This window comes from Momordica charantia, assembly GCF_013281855.1.
Source record: "Momordica charantia cultivar OHB3-1 chromosome 3 unlocalized genomic scaffold, Mcharantia_2.0 BLBB01000003.1, whole genome shotgun sequence".
Lineage (NCBI taxonomy): Eukaryota > Viridiplantae > Streptophyta > Magnoliopsida > Cucurbitales > Cucurbitaceae > Momordica > Momordica charantia.
This window is the reverse complement of record NW_028275161.1, coordinates 16495382-16518715: the sequence shown is the minus strand read 5'-3', so window position 1 is coordinate 16518715 and position 23334 is coordinate 16495382. Positions and strand designations below refer to the sequence as shown.

Sequence of the window (23334 nt, the reverse complement as noted above, 5' to 3'; positions counted from 1 at the left end):
TAATATTTGGAAAAAATTATATCAATAACATTTATTATCTTAATTTTAAAACAACATTTTCTTAAAACCCAACATATATTTTATATTTTTATTTTTTTAAAAATATAATTTGATGAAATGATAAATAAATGTCACCTCATAACACATTAATTATATAATTGTTTTTGAAAAAATATTAAAGTTAAAATAAAATTTATATTTAATATTAATAACTAAAAAAAGTCTTATATTAATATGGATTTTAACCAATAAATAAAAATTAATACATACATAGTTAATATAAAAAAAAACACTAAATTAATTAAAACAAATTTATTATATTAAATTAATATATAAATTATATAAATATATTATAAATGATATTTTTGAAACATTACATAAATTTATAACATTCCAAAAATAAATTCTAAGAACAAACGTAGTTATCAAAATATTTAATTTTCCTAAAAAATAAATATAACTATCTAAAGAGATTGGACATCTAAAATTTCGGGCATCTAAAATTACAGATAAATGGTCCTTCAAAGTCCAATCCCGTATATCTATATTTATTGTGTAAAAAAGAAAAGTAGACGAGTTAAATATTGTTTCATGTTTTAAGAGTTTAAATTTTACTATAATCTTTTAATTTATTTCATAAAAGAAAAACGGAAAAAGAAAAGAGAAAAAACTATCCATTAGTAATTTTTGTTATACCTCCTTATCTTAAAATGTCGGAAACAGATTTGAAATAAATGACGAAATAAAAACAAAATAAATTATACAAAATCCCTCTGTATATGTGTTAGTTTCAAATTTTCCCTTAATATTTTGAAAGTTTTAATTTTACTGTCATTCTTTTTACAAATTTCATTCAACAGCATAAATTTAATAAGTATTTAAAAAAGCATCACAAATTTTCACTCTTTTTTTTTCAAATATAGAAAAAGTGTGATATTCGTATTTTATATTTTGAATACGAGTTTCATTTTGATTTTTTTAAGTTTAAAACTTTATGATATATCTAAAAATATATATTTATTTTAGATTAAATATATATTTTAGTCCTGAATGTTTTTTTTAAAGTTAGTCCTCAATCTTTAAAATATTTAATATAATTTTAATTTGATCGTATTAATTTATTTTTTCAATTTAGATTTTACCATAGCTGAAATTTAGTAATTTGTTTGAGTTATTTGACAATATTAGACTACAAATATCTTAATGGGTCAACTTTTTTTTTAATAACAACCAACAATGTTTTAATGAGTATGTACTAAAAAAATAATATTTGAATGAGTAAAATTGTAATTTTATGAATGAGAATTATATATAATTTGATGCTTTTAATCTGAGGGGTAAATTATATTTTGTTTGAATAAAAATAATTATGTATATTTCAACCGTACATCATCATACTGTCAATTAATTTGAAAGTTTAATAACAATTACTAACCTGATCATAACTTAAATGCTTAAAATATATGTCTCATTAAAAGATTGTGAGTTTGAATATCTATTCCACTTATTGAAAAAGAAATAAACGGCAGATATAAATTAAAACTTTTAATTGACTACATGGCAAACTAAAAAACATTTATATATTTATCATTTATTTTTCTCTATTTCTGATTTTTTTGTTGTGGGAAAAATCGAAAAAATAGTTGTTCTTTGTAAATGCCCATTTTTCTTAATTACAATAATGGAGAGGGCGGATTTTGGGGTTAAAAAAGTAATTAAAGGAACTAAAAGGACCAAAGTGCAAAAAACTAATCGGGCTTTACTTCACGATATTTGCTATTTCGTCAAAATTTCGTTCACATTCAGAAAGCTTATTTCGCATCCTGTCTTGCCCCGATAGCCACTGAGACAGACGCGAAGAGAGCGGGGGGGAGAGGGAGAGAGAGAGAGAGAGAGAGAGAGAAGAGCGAGAGAAGAGCGAGGAGAGAGAGAGCTTCAGAGTTGCAGAGTTCGAGTAACCCTCTATTCCCCCTTTTGACCATCCATGAAACACCCTCTGCTGCGCTGAGATTGCGAACGCTACCGTTTCTCCGACTCCGGCCATGGCTCACAAGCTTCAGCAGCAGCTCAGGGAGGTGGGATCCAAGCTCGAGACTCCACCCGCCTCTAAAGATGCTCTAATTAAGCTTTTGAAGGTACCCATTGCTCTAATTCTGCTACTTCCTCTTCTGCTTCTCAAAATTGTTCAGCTTTGAGCAAAATTCACGCTCGTTTTCCCTCTGTTTGGAGAGCTGGGAAACTGGAGTAAGATGAGACTCGTGTTTTGAATTGTGGGTTTCTTTCTGTTTTGCGGAATTTGGATGTCTTGGCTTGAATAATCGAAGCTCGAGTTTCCTTTCTGTAATTTGGGATGGTTTGCTGAGCCATTTGTTTCGTTTGTTGATTTTTTTTCCCGTTCGTTAAGAGTGGGTATTTTCGACTTCTGGGCTTCAATTTCTGTACTTTCCGGAATTATAATGGGGGATTTGTGAGAAGTCAAGATTCTTCTTTGTTGTGTCTTCAATTGAGGACGTTGGGCTAGATCATGCCCGATAAATGCCCTGAATTATTCTTGAAGACTTTTTTTCTTGGCCGTCTCCGAGCACAATTAGCAAATAGTTATTCTTTCGACCTTATAGTTTGGCATTAAGCTCCGGGGATTTTGACTAAGTAGGATCTAGGTTTTCTGAGTGAAAATTTGTCGGCTTTTAATGGATTGTAATGCATGCAGGATCTAGTCAGTAGTTTGGCTTCAAAATTTTACGAATTGTTTTATTATTGTACACTTTACGTAAACTTGCTCAACTCTTTAAACTGCTCTCTCACTCTCTCTCTATATAATTGAACACACTACTTGGTATTTGGAGGCAATAGTAAGCCACGTAAATGTAAGTTTCTTCCGAGCTTACATCTATACTAAACTTGTTGGTAAGGACGATGGGACCATTAGCTCGTTTGCTGGAAACATTATGCACGATGTTCACAGTTATGCCTGATTCGAGTGTGTTCCCCGTTTGCTCTAGATTTTCTACTTGTCCATATACTAATGAAGTGCTAAAGAATATAGTTCTACTTCTATGCTTTACGGTTAGTTGCTAAGAACAGACGTTTATAGAGTCCCTATTTGGCAATGCTACGAACTGAAGTTTGAAAATCATACTTATTAAGTACACTGGTTTTTTTTTTTTTAAATTACTATATGATTTATGTATGCCATCAATTGCTATTTTTCAATCTGCAGCAAGCTGCAGGATATCTTTCTGAGTTGGATCAGTCCCCGTCACCTTCAATTTTGGAGTCAATGCAACCTTTCATCGATGCTATTATCAAGCCAGAATTGCTTCAACATCAAGATAGAGATGTCAAACTTCTAGTTGCAACATGTATCTGTGAAATAACACGAATAACCGCACCAGAAGCTCCTTATAGCGATGATGTATTAAAGGTGATTTTCTAACTGATGGGATGGGATTGTATACTTCTTAAATCTGATTTGTTTGTTCAACTGTGCTGTGGTCTAATTTAAGTCCCTATGCTTGCAGGACATATTTCACCTGATAGTGGGCACTTTTAGTGGATTAAACGATACTAATGGTCCTTCATTTGGTAGGAGAGTTGTCATCTTGGAGACCCTTGCTAAGTATAGGTCGTGTGTTGTAATGTTGGACCTTGATTGTGATGATCTGGTCAATGAAATGTTCAGCACATTTCTTGCTGTTGCCAGGTTTGCTTAATTGGATAGTTTTAATAGTTTCAATTTAAATTGGCTTTGATGGACATCTTGTAATGATTGTGATATTATTCATAGTATGCATTGAGAAAACATGGTTCAATTGATCCAGTGATGATTACTTGATATATATGCTTTTATGTAAATTATGTCATATGCAGTTTCTGAATAATGGTATCATTTTTTTTTATAGGAAACCTGAAACTTGTTGATAATCACAAATGGTATCATTTGGATACCTTTTTAAATTACATATGAAGTTTGGTTTACGTAGGCCTTGTTCTTGTTCGTAGTTGAGTACACATTTTTATATTGGTTGTCCACCGTTCGTCACAGCTATATTAAGAAAAATTGTAAAAATAGAAAGAATGTACAAAAATGGGAACTATAGGATCTCATAGTTTTTGGGCTTTCTTGTTTTAATTTAATGATGTGTTATTCATACAGTTGAGTTCTTGTACTTACCTTTTCCATGAGCATGTTGATTTGTGTCTAGCATGGTTAAGCTTCAAATGTACATATATCTTATAGCATGTAAAAGTTTGCTATTTCTTGGTTGGTGCTAAATAATTATCCACCTAATGAGTAAACATCTTTTTAATTGCTAAGGTTTTCTGATGATAGTCCCCCAAGGCACTTCACATATCCTAGAAGATCCAAGAATTCTAGGGATATTAGGCAAACGTGAGGTGTGCAAGAAAATGTTGTAAGGAGCATGAGTGGGTAGTTTGTTATTAGAAGAGAGGGAGTGTGTGCAGTCAACAATTAGTCATAGAAGAAAGAAGGTAAATGGCCTAAGAGTGAGGATGACAGTGATACTCAATAGGAATCAGATAATTGGCATTTCTCTTTGAATCCTATCAAAGTGGTATAAGAGAAGTCGATTTGTTGGAATGGTGAAAATGGAGACATGATTGGACGAATGTGACTTAGAAATTATACATTGGGAAATGTGACATTATACATCCTCTACATGGTATGATGTACAATTTTATGAAAACTGGGTTTACCTCAAACTCCAACCATTCAGATTCTGTGGCTAAAAGGCGTTATAAAGTTCGATCCTAAGTTCAATGGTCCCTTTAAGGTAGGCACCGGTGGGCAGGTGGTCTGTAAACTAAATCTTCTTCTAGAGGCCCATATTTATCCAATGTTCCATGCCTCCCAGTTAAGAAAGACCCTGGGGGCTAATCAACACCCTTCTGCTTTGCCCTCATAGTTGATTGATGACCTATTTATACCACGGGGACCACAGTTTCTTTTGGGAGTCCACAAAACAGATAACGCCAATATTTGTTGACGTTTTAATACAGTGGAAGTTCTTCCTTCATCTGATGCAACTTTAGAACCTTTCACTATATTAATGAGCAATTTCATAACTTTTGCCTTGAGGACAAGGTGTATTCTTAGGGATAGGATATCCATAGGCCCATACCACACTTCACATGACCGGGAAGATCCAAGAATGCCAAAAGATCATTAAGTTGTAGGTTGGTATTGTAAGAGAGAGAGTGCAGTCAACCAGTTAGTAATCGGAGAGAAGATAAATAGCCTAAGGAAGAGGATGATAGTTGTAGAAACTAAGGTGTGAGAGAATCTGATGATTCCTTTATCGTTACTAAAGAATAGATATAGAGAAATATACAAGGTTGACGTAGGAATGTAAAAGGACGATAAAGGACAAATTAATAAAGAATGTTACAATAATATGAAATATACTAATATAAATACTCTAACGATAGTCATTGTATAACATGAGGATTGTATAGGACAGTTGGGAGCCTTTTGAAAGCATCCTTGGTTAGCTTGTCCTTTCTCTGATTTAACAAACTTAATGAGAATTCTTCTTTGAATCCTATCATTTTATATTGCTGCTCACAGAGTTGCAAAAAAATGAACTATAATGCATTCTCCTGCTGTTTGACTCTGTCTGTTGTCTGGTTGGTTTAACGGCATTTGCTGTGTGTTGCTGGATTTTTCTGTTTTGACCAATAGATAATTAGCTTGAATGAAATGTCAATATTATTTGCATATAGAAATTGTTAGAGTTGTAACGTATGTGCTAAATTTTATGTATCAACTTTTCAGGATATGTTCTATGCAACTAATTATAATTGTCCAATGCAGGGAGGACCATCCTGAAAGTGTTCTCTCATCAATGCAAACTATAATGGTTGTTCTCTTAGAGGAGAGTGAGGACATCAGAGAGGAACTCTTATTTACCCTATTATCTACTTTAGGTCGCAATAAAAGTGTAAGTAGCCTTCTTACGAGGAAATGAAATTTGCTGAATATGTGGTTACACTGTTACAGAAATGATGCTTCATGATCTGAATTCCAGAATGTTTCTTCGGCTGCAAGGAGGCTTGCCATGAATGTCATACAGAATTCAGCTGGACAACTTGAAGCTGCCGTAAAACAGTTTCTTGTAACTTCAATGTCAGGAGATAACAAACCACCGTATAATCTGATTGATTACCATGAAGTTATTTATGACATATATCGCTGTGCCCCTCAGATCCTATCAGGAATTGCTCCATACCTCATAGGAGAGTTACTGGTAATTAATCTATTGGTGACTCTTGTTAGTTCACTTGTCTGTTTATTTCAGTATTTTGTAGCCAAAAATTATGAGTGAACAGAATGGCTTGCTTTGTACCTCATTGTAACTACTTGTAATTACTCTCTACTGGTGACTTCAGTTATGTGATTCAGCTGCTATTCTGTTAGTGGCAGTTTGAACATGATCACCATTACTTTTGTAGCAAGTCTGTCCGCGATCTCATGTGTGGAATGGTATATTAATTATTGTAATTTACACTCTTATAAAAAAAAGTATTGTAATTTACATGCCTTCAAAGCTTTCTTAAGAGGTGGAATATTCACCCTCGCCCAAGCCATGCATACATCCTCTCTCTTATTTTCTTTTAGCTCTCAAGATCCTTCGTCAGTTAGCATTAGCTTAAGGGATTGTGAAGATCCCTTGTCACTTGTCAGTATGCTTGCACTATTATGATTTATAGTCACTTTTGAGGTTAGAGAGATCTGAAGGAGCAAGAATAATAACAAAATACCCACCAGAAATGTGAAATAAGCGACTATCATATTTGTAATTAACTTTTGTGTTTAGTCCTTGAACAAGGATGGTATTGTTAATAAAAGTCTGTGTTTCTTGTAAAAAAGAAAAAAAAGAGGACGGTTTTATTCATGCCATATGTTTCTGTACATACACACTTAAATATGTATTCTATATTACTGATTACTTTCTTCTTATCCATACCAAAAAATATCTGCAGACTGATGAGCTGGATACTCGTCTAAAGGCTGTGGGATTGGTTGGAGATCTGTTCTCTCTTCCCGGCTCTTCTATATCTGAAGTTTTTCAGCCAGTTTTCTCAGAGTTTCTGAAAAGACTGACAGATAGGATTGTTGAGGTTCGTATGTCTGTCCTCGTGCACGTGAAGAGCTGTCTACTGTCAAATCCTCTTAGAGATGAAGCATCTGAAATCATTTGTGAGTATCATAATTTATACATTTTCTTTCTTTACCCTTAAAAAAGGACAAAGGTCATGAGGTGCTTTCTTTTGTTGTGATGAATAAAAAAGATGGATAATTACAGAACTATTTAGTGTTTGAAGACCATAAGGAAGATTACGTTGTAGTTCCGTTGCTGGCATAGAACAATTCTTCGATTACTTCCTCTAATTTTCCACCTATAAGTTTAATACTTTGTCAAACAATTTGCAGTTTCGAGGAGGAAAGATTTACATCCATTTCTAATTTTTCTTAAAAAAAAAAGAAGGCCGTAAGGAAGATATAGAAGTTCTACTATTCTTCTACTTAGTTAGCCTTGGCTGATTTCTATCTGGTTTGGCCTTCTATAGCTGCCCTCTCTGACCGGCTGTTGGACTTTGATGAAAATGTCCGAAAACAAGTTGTTGCTGTAATTTGCGATGTGGCATGTCTTTCCTTGAATGCAATTCCACTTGATACTATAAAGCTGGTTGCTGAACGTCTTCGAGATAAATCTGTACGCAGCCATCTTCTCTAGTTATTATTGATGTTTAAACTTATGTTGTTGATATCTTGATTATTCATGAAGAATTTCAATATATCTTCCCATTCTTTGGATATCCCAGCTACTTGTTAAAAAATATACAATGGAGAGGCTAGCTGAGATATACAGGGTCTATTCTGTGAAATCATCTACTGAACCATCCAATCCTGACGATTTCATTTGGATTCCTGGGAGGATTTTGAGATGCTTTTATGACAAGGATTTCAGGTCAGTGAAATGTATTTGTCTTATAACACAAGATGCAAATTTACACAGTCTTTTCATTTTCCAGGAACATGTGGTAGTCCATTCCAGCACTATTGTTTAGTGTTGATGAACATTATTTTGGAACGCTACTTTGAATGGATTACATTGTGTTTTATATGTTAGTAACCAAAAAAAGTGGAGCCAGTTTTGTGATGCGTAGGAAACCAAAAGTTTACGAAGTTATAGAAACAGAAGCTTCAAACTGTGATAAGAAAATATCTTAAATTCGCTTGAGAAACTTGGTATAACAATATCTATTAGTTGCAACATGTTTGCAGAATCTATATAAACAACCCTAATTGGTATAGTGAAAACTTGATTCACAGGATGAGAGTATAAATAAAGAAACCAAATTTCATTAAGACGAATGAGAGTATAAAGAAAGTACAAAAAATTACAAAAAAAAACCGTAATTGTTGTGCTTGAAATCAAACAAAAAGGATGATTACAAAATATATCAAACGAATGAGCCCAAACAAAGTTGTAAAGAGGCCTTCTTTCAGTTGTTAAGTTGGATCCTCTTATAAAAAAAGAGTCTTCATTATCTGGTGTAATGCAGTGGTTGCAACGGCCTGGAGGATTTGGTATGAGAGGAATCAAAGAATCTTCAAAGGGAGAAAAAATTCTATAGCCCAATCTTGGGAAGTTGTTCATACTTTTGTCTCTTCTTGGTGCCTCATTGATAAATTGTTTTGTAATTATAGTTTTATGAGACTAAATGCCAACTGGAAACCTTTTTTGTAACTTTTGGCGTTGGGGTTTGCTCTTCCCCTTTCTTTCCTACATCCTCATTTTGATAATGAAATTCTCTGTTTCTTATCTAAAAAAAAAAAAAAAAAAAAAGCCCAAACAGAGTTTTTAAAGTGCAGTAGACCTCAAGCCTCCTCCCACTTGCTATCAGTACCCAAAAAAAAAGCTCTCCATTTAATTTCAAAAATAAATTCCACAAATCAGCAAAGAAACCAATTTATCAAAGTAAATGACCGTCATAATGCAACTTCCTCAATCTAAGCTTGCAAACTCGACCTTGGGCAAATCACTATGGATGATTCAAATCCTTTGAAGCACACCTACACTACACGTAATTCAAGGTTAGTGTCTAAATGGAAAATGACCTAGTACTCAGAGACCAATACATACTCTAAGTCTTTGTTTTTATTTGGAATATTTGGAGTTGTGCTGGTCGAGTTCTTATTTGGAGTATTTGGAAGGAAGGAACCAAAGGAACCATAGGAAGGAACCAAAGGAACCAAAGAGTTTACTATATTATTCCTTCACCCTACCTCAGGGCTGAGTTAATTGATGGTTATTTATTCCATTGTGAAAACTTTGTGAATATGTACAAATTACTACGGCTTCTTGGTGCCTTCTCATAGGAGATTCTTTTGTAATTGTAGGATAACCTTAATTTCTCAAGATTGGAAAGTTGTAATGTGGTAGTTCTTTAGGGGAGGGCCTCCTTGGCCCCCACCCTTAGGTTGTTGCTCCTCTTTTGTTCTAATGCATGGTTTTTCTTATAAAAAAGAAAAAAATCTAAGTCTTTGTTGTTTGTTTTCTTGTAAATAAAAAAATGAGTTCATTCCCATATACAACAAACTAGGCTATGAGTAGTCCTTCTGTGTCTCGTTAATCAACATGTTTTACACTCTATTGCCATAATGATAAGGGTTTCAATTATTAGTTTGATGAGATTCCAAAGAATCCATACAGATAAATTATCAAGTCTTGCTTTAGGTCCTTAGCTGATCTTTTAGACAGCTAATAATAACTATTGAATTGTTTTCATAATACCAGAGTATATTTGTCGAACTGTGATGGTTAACGAGATCAATTTCTCTTTCTCTGTTGCATGCTTCAAGCTTTTGAAGTAAAGTGTGGTTTGTAGTTGTTTGAAGGAACTGCTACCTATTTTTATGTTAGATAATTTGTTTTTATATTTTTAGCTGTTGGTGCCATAAGCATTACATTTCCAACTATTCTCCTCTGTTTTGGATCTCCGTTATTTTTTTGATTTTGTGTTGTGTGAGTGCATGGATGAGCTTGATCTCGGGTTATTGATTTTTAGATTATGATTTGCAGATCTGATATTATTGAATCTGTTCTTTGTGGGTCACTTTTCCCATCTGAGTTTCCAGTGAAGGATAGAGTTAAACATTTGCTCAGAGTCTTCTCAACATTTGACAAAGTTGAACTAAAGGCTCTCGAGAAGATTCTGGAGCAAAAACAAAGGTATGGATTTTGAGACCAAAGACCTCAAGTGAGTTTGTAAGCACGTCTAAGTAAACGACAGATGATACACAGATTTTTCATTGTGGTCTTCTTGAATTTTGCAGGTTACAGCAAGAGATGCAGAGGTACCTGTCTCTTAGGCAGATGAACCAGGTTTGTGAATCTTCCATGCATGAAACTTTATCCTCTAATTATGGGAAGAGTCTGAGATGTTGATTGGTCTAAGATGCAGGATGGTGATGTTCCTGAGACCCAGAAGAAAATACTGTTTGGCTTTCGAATTATGTCTCGGTCATTTGCTGATCCTGCAAAGTCTGAGGAAAATTTTCAGATTCTTGATCAATTGAAAGATGCCAATGTCTGGAGGATTTTAAGTAATCTTGTTGATCCAAATACCAACTTCCATCAAGCTTGCAACATGCGGGTGAGTAACAAAGTACCATATAGGCATTTAAACATCCTTTCCTTGCCGAGCATGGGTGGTATTTGGTCTTAAACGTATATTGGATCTCCACCTTTTATTTATTACTTATACTCTTGTGAAGATCAACTGCTCACATTACCAAGGTTAGAGCCAAAACAACCTAACGTGATGCTTTCATTCAATTTTGGAGGGATGTGGAAAACTAGGAACAGATTTATGTTTGAAGATAAGAGGGAGTGTTTAAAAGAGGTTCAGGAGTGAGTGAGCTGAGTTTTATGCCTCTTGAGCTTCGATTGCTAAAGAGTGTAGCAATTGCCCTATATTTTTTATTTTGACAGTTTTACTATATTATTTCTTCACCCTACCTCAGGGCTGAGTTAATTGATGGTTATTTATTCCATTGTGCAAAATTTTTTCACTACTTCACCTAATTCAATTTGTCTTTAATAAAAAGACCACTAAAGAAATATTTCAATGAATTAAATAGTCATACGAGAAGATACCACAGATAAGCTCATCAGATAACTACAAGATGTACTAAAAAGGAGAAAACTACAAGATGACCTATTTTTTCCTCAACAATTTCAAAGCGATTGTTGCTGTAGCCTCTTTGAAGGGCTGAATTATTTATTTATTTTTAATAAGAAAAAAAATTTAATTGAAAGAATAAAATGTGTGGAAAAAGCCTGCAGAAAACCTTTCCAACTGGCACAAATGAAAAGACCATAATTAGAAGACACCCTTACATAAGGCACTCCAAGTGGGAAAAACAAAAACACGGTTCTCCCAACTAATTTCGACCCCTTCTAATTGTTAATGTTGCCTCTTCATCAAACTTATCCTAAAAAATTGCATTTGTGGGGGGTTTAGTTGCTTATTTTGAAACTGAAATTTCCATATACTTTATTAGATATATTGAGGAATCTGCATTTGGTTTAGATTTTCAATGAAAGATTTGGAATGAGACTCTTGCTTTGTCTTCTATGCTTTCAGGATGAGTTGCTTAAAATACTGGGTGAGAAACACCGCTTGTATGATTTTTTGAACTCATTATCTGTGAAGTGTTCCTATTTACTTTTCAACAAGGAACATGTAAAAGAAATCCTTCAGGAAGCGGAGATTCAAAAATCTGCTGGCAGCATGCAAGACCTCAAATCTTCTATGACTATGTTAGTGGTAAAAACCCATCATGGCTTTATCTTTCATCTTGTATCTGATGCATGATCTCTGTGATATCATTGCCTTCTTTCTTGTACTATAGCCTAGTGGTTAACCTCTCTGACAAAATTTCACATTGTGTTTGTGTTTAAGGCATCAGCGTAATGTTATTTCAATGTGTTAAAAATTGTGCTAATTATGTGCTCAAATAATTTGCTATATTTTTTCTTTCAACGGATCAAAGATCATGCTTTAGCTTAGCTGTCTATATTGGTTCACGATATAAGGGGAGTCATGAGTTTTGATGTTAAACTGGATTCCTTTCAAATTATTTCTATTAATCGTGACTTTTAGAAGGTTATTAGGAATATTAGTTTTGTTAGTGGAACGTTGCAATTTCTGGTACACAGGCTTAGTCCGTTCCCGAGTTCCTCTTCATGGAATGCTAGCACTTGAAACAATATATTAGAAGGGCACGAAAGATCAACTTTAGATATTAGAACACTGTCACATCTATATATCTTATAAGCAAGAAGATGGAGGGGAAGCGGTGTTCGGTCTAGAGGCTGTATACTTCTACTTCTACATGGTCGGTTTCTTGGCCAAAAGGAAAAGTGTTGAAAGAAATGGACAGAGGAGGAATATTACTTCAAATTTTCTTTTTAACTTCTTTAAAAAAGCGTTGTTTAGTTCCTTGTCGAAAAAGTGTGATTTCATGGTACAAGCTCCTTATTTGTATATAATATAAAAAATGGGTACGACCTCCTTGTCACAGTTCAATGTTCGTTTGGGATTGTTTAAAGATAGTTAACTATCTGCTTTGTAGATATGTTTTTTATTTATATATATATATAAAAGAAGGGTATGACCTCCTTATCACAGTTCAATGTTCGTTAGGGATTGCTTAAAGATACTTAACTGTCTGCTCTGTGGATATGTTTTTGGAGTATTGACTGAATGAAGGTCTTTGACAAGGTGCTATGCAATGCTTTGTCGGGTCCTCTGGGTTGAAAGGAACTAATGTACTTCTTAACAATGTTTTAAAAGGCTTTTGAGGCTTACGCCTCGAGGCCCGCCTCGAGGCAAGGCTCTAACTTTTAGCCTCAAGTCTTACGCCTTCTTTGGACTATAAGAGGCTTACGCCTCGCATAGAAGAGGCTTACGCCTCTTTGAAAACGCACTGAGGCTTAAAGTATACGCCTCGTGTAATGATTACAAGAATAGTATTAATTTTTCCAATTCTTAAAAAATATCAAGGTTTTTTTTGTGGAATCCTAAGCAAGAGTTGTAAGTGTAACAATTCAATCTATTACTACTTTTACTACCTAGACTTTAAAAATATTGAAGACAACAATTTATAGAATAAGTAAGTTCTATTGGTGATAATAGTAGTGATGTTATGATGTTTTTTTAGAATTTTTTTTGAGTGACAAGTAACAGGTGGATATTTTGATAATTTTATATAACTATTATGTTTGGTAATACTTGGCCACACAAATTTAGGATTTGTTTAATTCTTTTAATTAAAATTGAGGCTTACGCCTCATACCGTCTTGAGGCTTACGCCTCGCCTTTTCAAGAGAAAAAGCCTCGAGGCCGCCTTTAGCCTTTTAAAACATTGCTTCTTAAGACAAATCTGATAATTGAGACGAGGCTTGAGATAAATTTGCTTTCTTGAGATTTTGTTGCACTTTTTTTTGTGATCACCTTTAATAATATTCTGTTCTCTCTCTTCTTTTTTTTCACTCTAAGACAACGTTTCATCTTGTTCTTCTTTTGTATATACCTCCATGATCTATTCTTTGTTTTCTCTCGTAAAAAGATTATGATTAAAATTCTCCCGTATAATTTTTCACAGATTCTTGCACGTTTCAGTCCTGTGTTATTCAGTGGGTCCGAAGAGGAGCTAATCAATTTTCTTAAAGATGACAATGAGACAATTAAAGAAGGAATTCTGCATGTTTTGGCAAAAGCTGGTGGTACAATCCGAGAACAACTGGCTGTCTCATCAAGGTATAGCTGAAGAGCTTGCCCTGTTAGAACTTGGTTACTAGAATTTGTATTACCCATCTTCCTGTTATCTATCTCCAGCTCCATAGACCTGATTCTAGAGCGGCTGTGCTTAGAAGGTACTAGAAGACAGGCCAAGTATGCTGTACATGCGTTGGCAGCTATAACAAAAGATGATGGGCTAAAATCACTTTCTGTCCTATACAAGGTTTGTTTCAGCTTTTCATGAAGCAACTTATAATCATTTTTCAAAAGAAATGTTCTCATGTCCTTGCATCATTTAAAACTCCTTAAAAAAATTTGTAGAGGCTTGTGGACATGCTTGAGGAAAGGAGTCATTTGCCTGCTGTACTTCAGTCTCTGGGATGTATAGCTCAGACAGCAATGCCTGTTTTTGAAACCAGAGAGAATGAAATTGAAGAGTTTATTAGAAACAACATTCTCAAATGCAATTCCGTAAGCTTCCCTCACTTGGTTCTGTCTGTTATTCCTTGTGTATGACTTGACGATAATTAGATTTGTGATTTCTAACCCTGCTATTTCAGGAAGTGGGAGATAATGCAAAAACATCTTGGGAGAATAGAAGTGAACTTTGCTTGTTAAAGGTTTGTCAATTTGAGTTGTTCTTTCTCCCTCTCTCACACAAGCACAATTGCTTCAACCTTCGGGAGATTGAAGATAACTGTTAATTTCCATCAAGGATTTCACAAGATAACACAAACTTTTGATATTTTGTTTTTTTTTTTCTCTTAAAACCTTGCTCACTGGGTCATTCCTTTTTCCCAAGTAACAGATATTTGCCATTAAGACATTGGTCAAGAGCTATTTACCTGTTAAGGATGCTCACCTCCGTCTTGAAATCAACAATCTTCTAGAGATCCTTGGTAACATACTTGCCCATGGAGAAATATCACAGGATATTGAATCAAGGTAGTAATTTCAATATCAAATTACCTTTTTTAAACATTACAGTCTAGCAGTGCCTTGTATAACAAGCACATGTTGTATGAGGCTTCAAAGTTACTAAAGTATTTCTTGCTTTACAGTTCAGTTGACAAAGCCCATTTAAAGCTTGCTTCTGCAAAGGCAATTCTTCGACTGTCGAAGCAATGGGATGACAAGATGCCAATTAACATCTTTCACTTAACCTTAAAAACATCAGAGGCAAGTCCACCAAAGTTTGTGCTCTCATACTGTGCATACTTAATCTTTTAACTTCTTGATGTAGTCACATCTCATATGAGGTAGTATGGAAACTTATTCTTGGTGTTATCATGCTGAAGAAGTGGTTTGTTTGTGAATGTAAGATTAATTGGTCCTTTTGCACGTTCTGGTGTCTTGCAGATAACGTTTCCTCAAGCTAGGAAAGCATTCTTGAGCAAAGTTCATCAATACATAAAGGACAGAATGTTGGATGCAAAATATGCATGTGCATTCTTATTTAACATAACTGGTTCAAATCCATCTGAGTTCGACGAGGTAGTTACACATCTGATTGCCTATGGTAAGAATTTCAATTATTTTTGTTAATTTCATGTATTATTTGAATTATCAGGAGAAACAGAATCTGGCTGATATTATTCAAATGCATCACCAAGCTAAAGCACGACAATTGTCAATGCAATCCGAAACAAATTCAACAACAGCTTATCCTGAATACATAATAACATACTTGGTTCATGCTCTTGCTCATCATACATGTCCAGATGTTGATGAATGCAAGGATGTCAAAGAATATGAACTAGTATACAGGTAAGCTTATCTCACAACATCACTTAAATTTATTCTGGGGTTGTGTGTGCGTGTTTATATATTGTTGAAAACAAAACGGTATCTTAATGAGAAACATAGATTACAAAATAGACAGGAAATTGTATCCTCTGAAGCAGCCAGAGGAGTTACAAATAACTCTTAGAAAGGTTACAACATCTGGAAACCAGAAAAATAATTTGGTCCAACAACTATTGAGAAGAGAATCCTATATTAAAAGATTCTATAATTCATTTCAATCCAAATGGCCCATATAAAACGGCGACAATTATCTCGATGCAGAATATTTTCACCATGGAGGTTGATGCCAAATAATACCTCGAACCAGAAAATCCTCCAACACGTTCTGTAATGTAGGTTCAAAGCTTCACAAAGACAGCCCTTACTTTTTCTCTAAAGGGGCAAGGGTACTGTTATATATATATATATATATTTATTTATTTTTATGTTTTTAATTTTTAGTACGGGTACTGTGTTATATATATGCCAACGGGTTTTAGCAATTTATTTTTGAGAGAACTATGCCAACAGCATATATTGTTGGAAGTTCTGAATGTCTGAGGGTCAAAGCCTTCATTTGGCCTCTCATCCTCAATATTATTCACACTAACATTAAAGCTCAAAAGGAGGAACCCTCATCACGCTGTGCTCCCTCAAAAATTGTGTTGACTCCCATTCTTCTGGTGAGGACATTGATCACCTGTTAACCCATTGCCGGGTTGATTGCAAATTTGGGTTTCTTTTGGTTCCTCCTTTGGGCTCCAGTAGTGCTTGCTCAAGGATGTTTTGGCTTTTCTTTATGAAGTGGGTAGTGGGCTACCCTTGGGTCAGGTGTCTGTGCTTTGGTGGAACACTCCTAGGCACTCTCTGGAACATATGCTCGAAAAGAACTGCTAGGATTTTTCAAAACACGAGGGGGCATTTTCTGGTACAATTGATCTTATTGAAGTTCCTTTAAATTTATCTTATTTATCTGATGTTTTCCACTAATTTTGAGTTCCTTTGATGGATTATTTTGTAACCATTCTTCTGCTACTGTAAATACCATTCAGAAGCTTTTTGAAGTTCCAGTTACTTAGGAGCACAGACAACACCTTACATCCCTCCCCCCTTTCTGCCTACATTTTTTCTGCAATACAAAGTTTGTTTTCTATTAAATAAACGTGTATTAACCCTGAATCAAGGGTTTGTGTTACTTATTTAAAGTGTCTTGTAAGTTAGTTCCTTAAATCATCTGTCTACAATTGAGTTACATTTGTAATAATCATCTTTTTTTGGACTTATTTTGTATGTTTCAGGCGTTTGCACTTTATTCTTTCTCTTCTAGTGCATAAAGATGATGATGTCAAGTCGGAGGCTAATACCACCAAAGAGAAGGAAAATATATCTGCCATTTTTTCCATCTTTCATAGTATTAAAAATAGTGAAGATATAGTTGATGCAGCAAAGTCAAAGGTTAGGGGACATAGATGTCTTGCTGGCTTCTGTTCTCCCATTTCTCTTTTCTTTTCTTTTATTTTTTCAATATTTTAACGAAAGAGGACTGACAACAACCACATCTGATAATCTTATCTTTGGTTTCTCAGAATTCATATGCAATTTGTGATCTCGGATTGTCAATCATGAAGAGATTGGCCCTGAAAGAGGATGATTCTCAAGGATTGACTGATTCAGTTTCTCTGCCTGCCATGCTGTACAAAACGAAGGAAAAGAAAGAAGGAGATGAATCTGTTGTAAGTTAAAGCTTCTGCCTGAAATTTTTGTTCTGATTTGATTTAATGTATACTTTACTCAACAAGTTTGCAAAGTATTGTGCTTTTACATCAATTTGAAAGAAAAATATTTGGTCCATTTTGTTTAGAATGGACAAAACTAGGCGACTCTAGTTTATAGTTCTCTTTAAAATTATTTTGTTGTTGCTGAGAAAGGAAATCTGCTGGGTCATTTCCTATCTACAAACCTTTAGGAAGCACGGTATGTAGGCATGGGTTTATGGGATTGGGTTATCACTATTTTGTATATACTTGGCTTGGGAGAAATAAGAGAATTCTTAGAAATTTAGAGAAGCCGGTTTAGGAATGCGACACATTTCAATGCCTCTCACTGGGATCACCTCATCAGGAGTTTCAAAACTATCTTTTTTTTATAATTCTTAACAATTGGAGCAATCTCCTGTACTTGACTTTTGTTTTATTTTGCTTTGTTGTTTGAGCTGTTCTTGGCCCGTCCTTTTATACTTTCATTTGTCTGGATGAAAGCTGGTTTCTTATTATTATTTTTTAAATTAATATAAATACTAGTGCTAGATTGCGAGGTATTGTTAGAAAAAGAACGTACAGTGGATCTAAATGCAATGTGTCTATTTATTTATTCATATTATATACACAATATTCTCCTTAAGTATGGTAACAATGTTGAGAATTGGGGATTAGTTCATAATAAATGTAGTCATGGCTAATGCTGGATGACCGATGTTAATGACACAAGGAATCCAAATCTGATCCAAAAGTGCAACCTTCTTGCTCCAAATAAAAGTGGAGGCTTTACACTCGGTTCATGCATTGTGGTTTTGTAATTGTCTGCTGATGTGATTAAATGTACTTGCCAGGCTGGTGAAAGTGAAGGTGAAGCACAAACGTGGTTGGTTGATGAAAATGTTTTGGCTCACTTTGAGTCACTGAAGTTAGAAGCAACAGAGGCGGTATATGTTATCACCATGAATTCATATGTATGGTTGCATGTTACTTTAGCTTCCTAAATCCTAACACTACTTTCATTACATCAGGTTTCTACAGAAGCTGCTGCAGATGTGGTACAGAATAAAGGTGAAAGAGATGGTAATGATGTGCCTCTTGGAAAAATGATAAAAGGTTTAAAATCCCATGGACGGAGGGAAAAAAGGAACAAGAAGGTCAAGAAGAAACATGTTGAAAAGAAAACCGCTGAAAATGATGTTGATATCTTGACAATGGTGAGGGAAATCAATTTGAGTAGCATTGGGATTACTAGCAAGCATGAACCAAGCAATGGTCATGAAGACTTACCTGGCAAGAGAACAAATGTGGATGCAATGTCTAAGAGCAGAAAAAGAAAAACTAGCGATGCAACATCTCTTCCAGTCCCTAAACATCAAAGGTCATCATCTGATCGTAGTCGTGCTAGACCCAAGAGTAGATCAAAGGCACGTTCATCGGGTGCAGGAAACACCTTACTTCAAGGAGGAGTTTCTCCACTAGATTCGAGTGAAATTGATATGGGTAACAACCATGGTTCTGATGATGATATATCCAAGGAGAAGAAGATTGGTGGAAACAGTGAGTCAGAGTTATTGGTCTCAAGTTTGAAAAAGGCTACGGGTTTCTCTGCCAAACCCAAAGTCAAAGGCTCAGGCATGAGTCATTCTGATCAGGAAAATGACCTTGAAGATTTCAGTGACCTTGATGTCAAGGTGGCATCTTAACTATGTTGTCTTCTTCATCTTTTTCCCCCTAGTCTGACAATTTCTTTTGCATTGTTTTATTTATTATTATTTTTAAAATATCGTGAGTATTGGGATCAACTTACACCCAATTTTTTCTAACTTGCAGCATTCTAGTGTGCTGAAAAAGGTTGATAAGAACAACACAAATAACTTGAAATCCTTAAGTGGGGCCATCAAGAAGAGGAAACGAAGAAGCATCGCAGGATTAGCAAAGGTTTGCTGATATGCGTTTTAATCGAACTATGATGTCTATTTTTTTTTAACAAGAAACAAACTTTTTATTGATATATGAACTCCCAAAGGGGGCGAAAAAGAAAAAGAACCAATAGAAACTGAAAAGATACAAAGTAAACAACTAAGATGAAACCGCATCTGAAAACCTAGACAAAAAGTATTCCAATTAAGACTTGACACTTTCTTAAAAAAAAAAAAAGACTTCGAGGAATGGTTGTTGTTAAAAAACCCTTTGATTTCTGAGTCTTAATCATGTGTGTCGATAACTAATCTTCTATGTATCAAACTGCAGTGCTTAGCTTGACCAAGTCTATACAGTGTATTTAGGGATTTAAGATACTACCATTTTCTTGCTAAGGTTATATGGTGCACGACCTGACAGTTTCTAAATGTAGTGCATGTTCAAGTATGGTGAAAATGATATCGAAGACTTAATCGGATGCAGAATTAAAGTTTGGTGGCCTATGGATAAAAAGTGAGTATCTATCTTATTTGTCTCTTGCTTAAAGGATAATTTCGTCTTGTTTGTGTTTTTTATTGAGGCAAAGCAACATTTGAACAAAATTTCCCTCGTTTCATTGCCATGTTTATAGTTGCACATCAGTCTTGAATTTACATGAAACTTCAATGTTCATGCATTTCTAGATTGAAAGTGTCCTTTTGAGCATTTAAGGCACTTCTTAAGAACGCATTCAATTTAGAAATATATACCAATGAGTTAGTTGTTATTCTTTTAGATTGGGGTCCCTTATTATAGGTCGGTCCCCTCTTGTCAGGCTTATATTCTTTCATTTTCTCTCAATGAAAGCCCAATTTCTTATCTTATTAAAAAAAGAAAATAATTCCAATTAAACCACTGGGTTCCTCGTTCATCATGTTCCTCTTGAATTTATCTTAAGGATTTTTTCCCCTTTCCTTTCCTTGTTGGTTTTGATGGCGGCATGAAAAAGAAACGAGAAAACACATTAATTTTCAAGTCCATTTAATATTGATATTTTTATTCCATTTTTATTGTTTACTGTGAAGATTTATTACAATCTCAGCAGTCCCCTAGACGATTCTTTTGATGACTGATAATGTTTTATTTGGCGATTTATTTTATAAAGTCATTATTATCACACCACTTTTCTGACGTATTGCATTATTACAATTTTCAGATTCTATAAAGGCACAGTGAAGTCTTATGACCCAATAAAAAGGAAACACGTGGTAGGCTGCACTATCTTACCATCTCATTTCTCTGATTTCTTTTCTCTTGGTGCTTGACCACCCAATTATTTGAAGCTTATTTTTTTTTCCTCTAAATATGTTTCACTAAATGATGAAAATATACAAGGTTCTATATGATGATGGAGATGTTGAAGTTCTCAGATTGGAGAAGGAGCGGTGGGAGATCATTGGCAGTGATCAGAAGTCTTCAAAGGTATTGGAATTTTAGCCCATCTCTTTCATATTACCACAAATTGTTGGACCATCTTTTATGAGAACACAGGTTTTTTTATCTCTCCTTTTTGATATTTACAGAAACTAAAACTGTCAAGGAGTCTTCCTTCCTTTGAAGTGTAAGTTCTACCTCTCAGAAGTCTTTCAATTTTTATCAGACCAAACTAAGATGATGTTAAAGACGATCTAGGATTCATTGGTTCCCAAGAATAGATTTCGAATCGGTTATTATTACTATTTTTCCAATGAGAAACCAAACTTCCGTTAAGAAAGGAATAAAAGAGAACACATGAACAAAAGAACAAGACAAGGGTTACAAATAAAACCCGTCCAGAAAAGCCCGAAACCAGGGGAGCCCTGCAATTAACTATACAAAAAAGGGATTGCAAAATTGCAAAATTTTCCTCATAAAAGCATTGGGTCAATTGGTCTCCAAGAACAGATTTCAAATGTTGTTTTGACATTTCTTGCCTATCCCGTACCATACAACGTCTTTTTCTCTATGTTACGTATATTATTTTGCAGTAAACTTGGCTTGAAGAATAAAGATTCTGGTGGTTCGCATTCAATTAAGAAACCATTTAAAATGTGAGTGACCCATTATACTGATATTGCTTGCTTTCTATTTTGTTATATAGCTCTTGGATGACATTGTACTGTGTTCCAGAACGAAAGGAAAAAGGACCCCAAAGAAAAATTTAAAGCTTGGTCAAAATGGTGCATCAAAAATCAAGTTTTCGGATGCTGGCGAGAAAGTGAGTTCAGACATTTCAAACCCTGGAATTGCCAAAAGGTCGAATGTACATGATGAAATGGACTCAGGTAAAACGCTTTTTCTTTCCCACAAGGTTGAAATTCTTTTATATAATTCTTGTACCATGAAAGAAAGTTAAGTTTATGCATCTCATCGTTGAAATGATCATATTCAACTTTAAACAAATAATTTGTACAAGTATTCATATAAGCATAATGTTCTCGTGCTCCTTCTGTCGTGGGCTTTCCTTATTTTCTTTGATTTATTCCTAAATGAAAGTTGGTTTTTTCATTTTAAAGAATGTGAATTTTATTTGTTTCATGGTTTTCTGAGAGTTCATTGTGCACATCCCAGGTGATTCTGAAGGGGAGCACACACAGACTCTCAACAAGGAGCTCACAGACCGAGAGGACTCCGACCGGGAAATTAAGTCCGGTTCGAGAGGAAGTGGTGAAGGAGATCATCATATTGAGGAATCCGATGGAGAAGAGAAGCCTGATGTTGATGATGAGGAGGATAAACCTAATGTTGATGATGAAGAAGAGAAACCCGATGTTGCTGTTGATGAACTTGATGAGGATCCTGAGAGTTCTGAGAAACATGCTGATAATGCAAGAGATGAAAAAGCTCATAAAGAAGACAAGGAAGCTGACGAATCTAGTTCGAGAGAGAACATTGATGACGACGATAACAGCGACTCCGATTCTGGAAAGAATCAAGGGACCATAGTCGAACAAAGTACTCCCATAGAGGAGCAGAAAGGCAAGGCTGAGGAACTATCTGACGAGGAGCCTCTTGTAAGTTGCAACTAACCAGGCTTACCGTTAGCAAATGCAATTCAAGCAATTCAATAAGCTTACATCACAATTTGTTATCTAATGCAGAGCAAATGGAAGCATCGAGCGGGAAAACGAGGCTTGAGATGAACAGGGACAAAGTTGCTCAGTCGCTAGTATAGTTGTCGAATAATTTCGAATGGCCAATGGCTACGACGTGGGGCATCGAGATCATAGGTGCTAAGTGGATGCCAATTTCAGTAAAAAAATGTGACAGACAGATAGATTATACTGACCCAGTTGCTCCAGAGCAGCTACATGTAGAATGTAACATAGCAGTCACAGTTTCTCACGTTTAGGGGATCAAAATATTAAGAAATCTTGCAGTAGGGGATAGATAATTAGGTGTTCTGCATATATTCCTATGATAATGCTTTTGTTCTTTTTTTACTGCCTTTATATGACCTTTCTGATTCATATGTTAAAAAGTGTCACATGTATAGTTGCAATATACATGTTACAATATATAATGTATTCATGGTTGAATTTTAATGTAGTAGTGATCATAGTATTAAATATGACATGTCCAATGTATCTATAGGTTCGACATTTTTCATTCTATTACCAAAAAAAAAAAGAAAAAAATGGACACAATATAAAAAATATCAACAAAATATCACGAATATATATTTAATATTAATATTAATTATTTTTAAATAGAAAAATGTTTATTTGTTAATTTAAATGTTTTTTACGATTTTTTTTATTTCTCAAATTTTTACAAAAATATATTTTATTGATATTTTCTTAAAATTATTGCTTTTATTATTTTTGTTTGCAAAAAACCTGCTCTGCAATAGGATGATTTTAGGTTGCTAAAGGTTGATTTTGTGTCAAAATCTACTAAAATTGACAAAATCTGTTCATTTTAATAGAGTATTAAGATGGATACTTGTTAAATTATAGTTTATTTTATTTTAAAGGTTTCCTATTTTATTTAGGTTACGCTACAGAGTTATACT

General features: G+C 34.5%; 1 protein-coding gene across 3 annotated transcripts; it reads left to right on the top strand.

Moving 5' to 3' along the window:
• Nucleotides 1-1806: 1806 nt before the first annotated feature.
• LOC111012617 (binding protein) lies at nucleotides 1807-22864 on the top strand. Of its 3 annotated transcripts, none has more exons than XM_022286831.1 (33): nucleotides 1810-2135; nucleotides 3221-3424; nucleotides 3522-3703; nucleotides 5837-5963; nucleotides 6051-6269; nucleotides 7006-7222; nucleotides 7594-7739; nucleotides 7849-7994; nucleotides 10113-10262; nucleotides 10367-10415; nucleotides 10495-10686; nucleotides 11680-11862; nucleotides 13703-13857; nucleotides 13936-14062; nucleotides 14161-14310; nucleotides 14400-14459; nucleotides 14648-14784; nucleotides 14901-15018; nucleotides 15199-15333; nucleotides 15410-15606; nucleotides 16923-17079; nucleotides 17211-17357; nucleotides 18233-18325; nucleotides 18410-19072; nucleotides 19212-19319; nucleotides 19735-19814; nucleotides 20497-20548; nucleotides 20676-20762; nucleotides 20864-20901; nucleotides 21308-21370; nucleotides 21450-21604; nucleotides 21891-22333; nucleotides 22421-22864. In XM_022286831.1, the coding sequence occupies exons 1-33, from the start codon at nucleotides 2043-2045 to the stop codon at nucleotides 22460-22462; spliced, it is 5115 nt and encodes a 1704-aa protein (XP_022142523.1). In that variant the 5' UTR covers nucleotides 1810-2042; the 3' UTR covers nucleotides 22463-22864. The 3 variants fall into 3 exon arrangements, 2 of the variants coding, with proteins under 2 accessions (XP_022142523.1, XP_022142522.1); XM_022286830.1 differs by having other exon boundaries at nucleotides 10489-10686; XR_015789714.1 differs by lacking the exons at nucleotides 21308-21370; nucleotides 22421-22864 and having other exon boundaries at nucleotides 1807-2135; nucleotides 10489-10686; nucleotides 21421-21604; nucleotides 21891-22031.
• Nucleotides 22865-23334: the final 470 nt, after the last annotated feature.

Coding starts and splice junctions, on each gene's coding strand:
- LOC111012617 (XM_022286830.1), top strand. CDS start 2,043: ATGGCTCACAAGCTTCAGCAGCAGCTCAGGGAGGTGGGATCCAAGCTC. Junction 7,740..7,848: donor AACGTCTTCGAGATAAATCT/GTACGCAGCCAT, acceptor TGGATATCCCAG/CTACTTGTTAAAAAATATAC. Junction 7,995..10,112: donor TTTTATGACAAGGATTTCAG/GTCAGTGAAATG, acceptor TATGATTTGCAG/ATCTGATATTATTGAATCTG.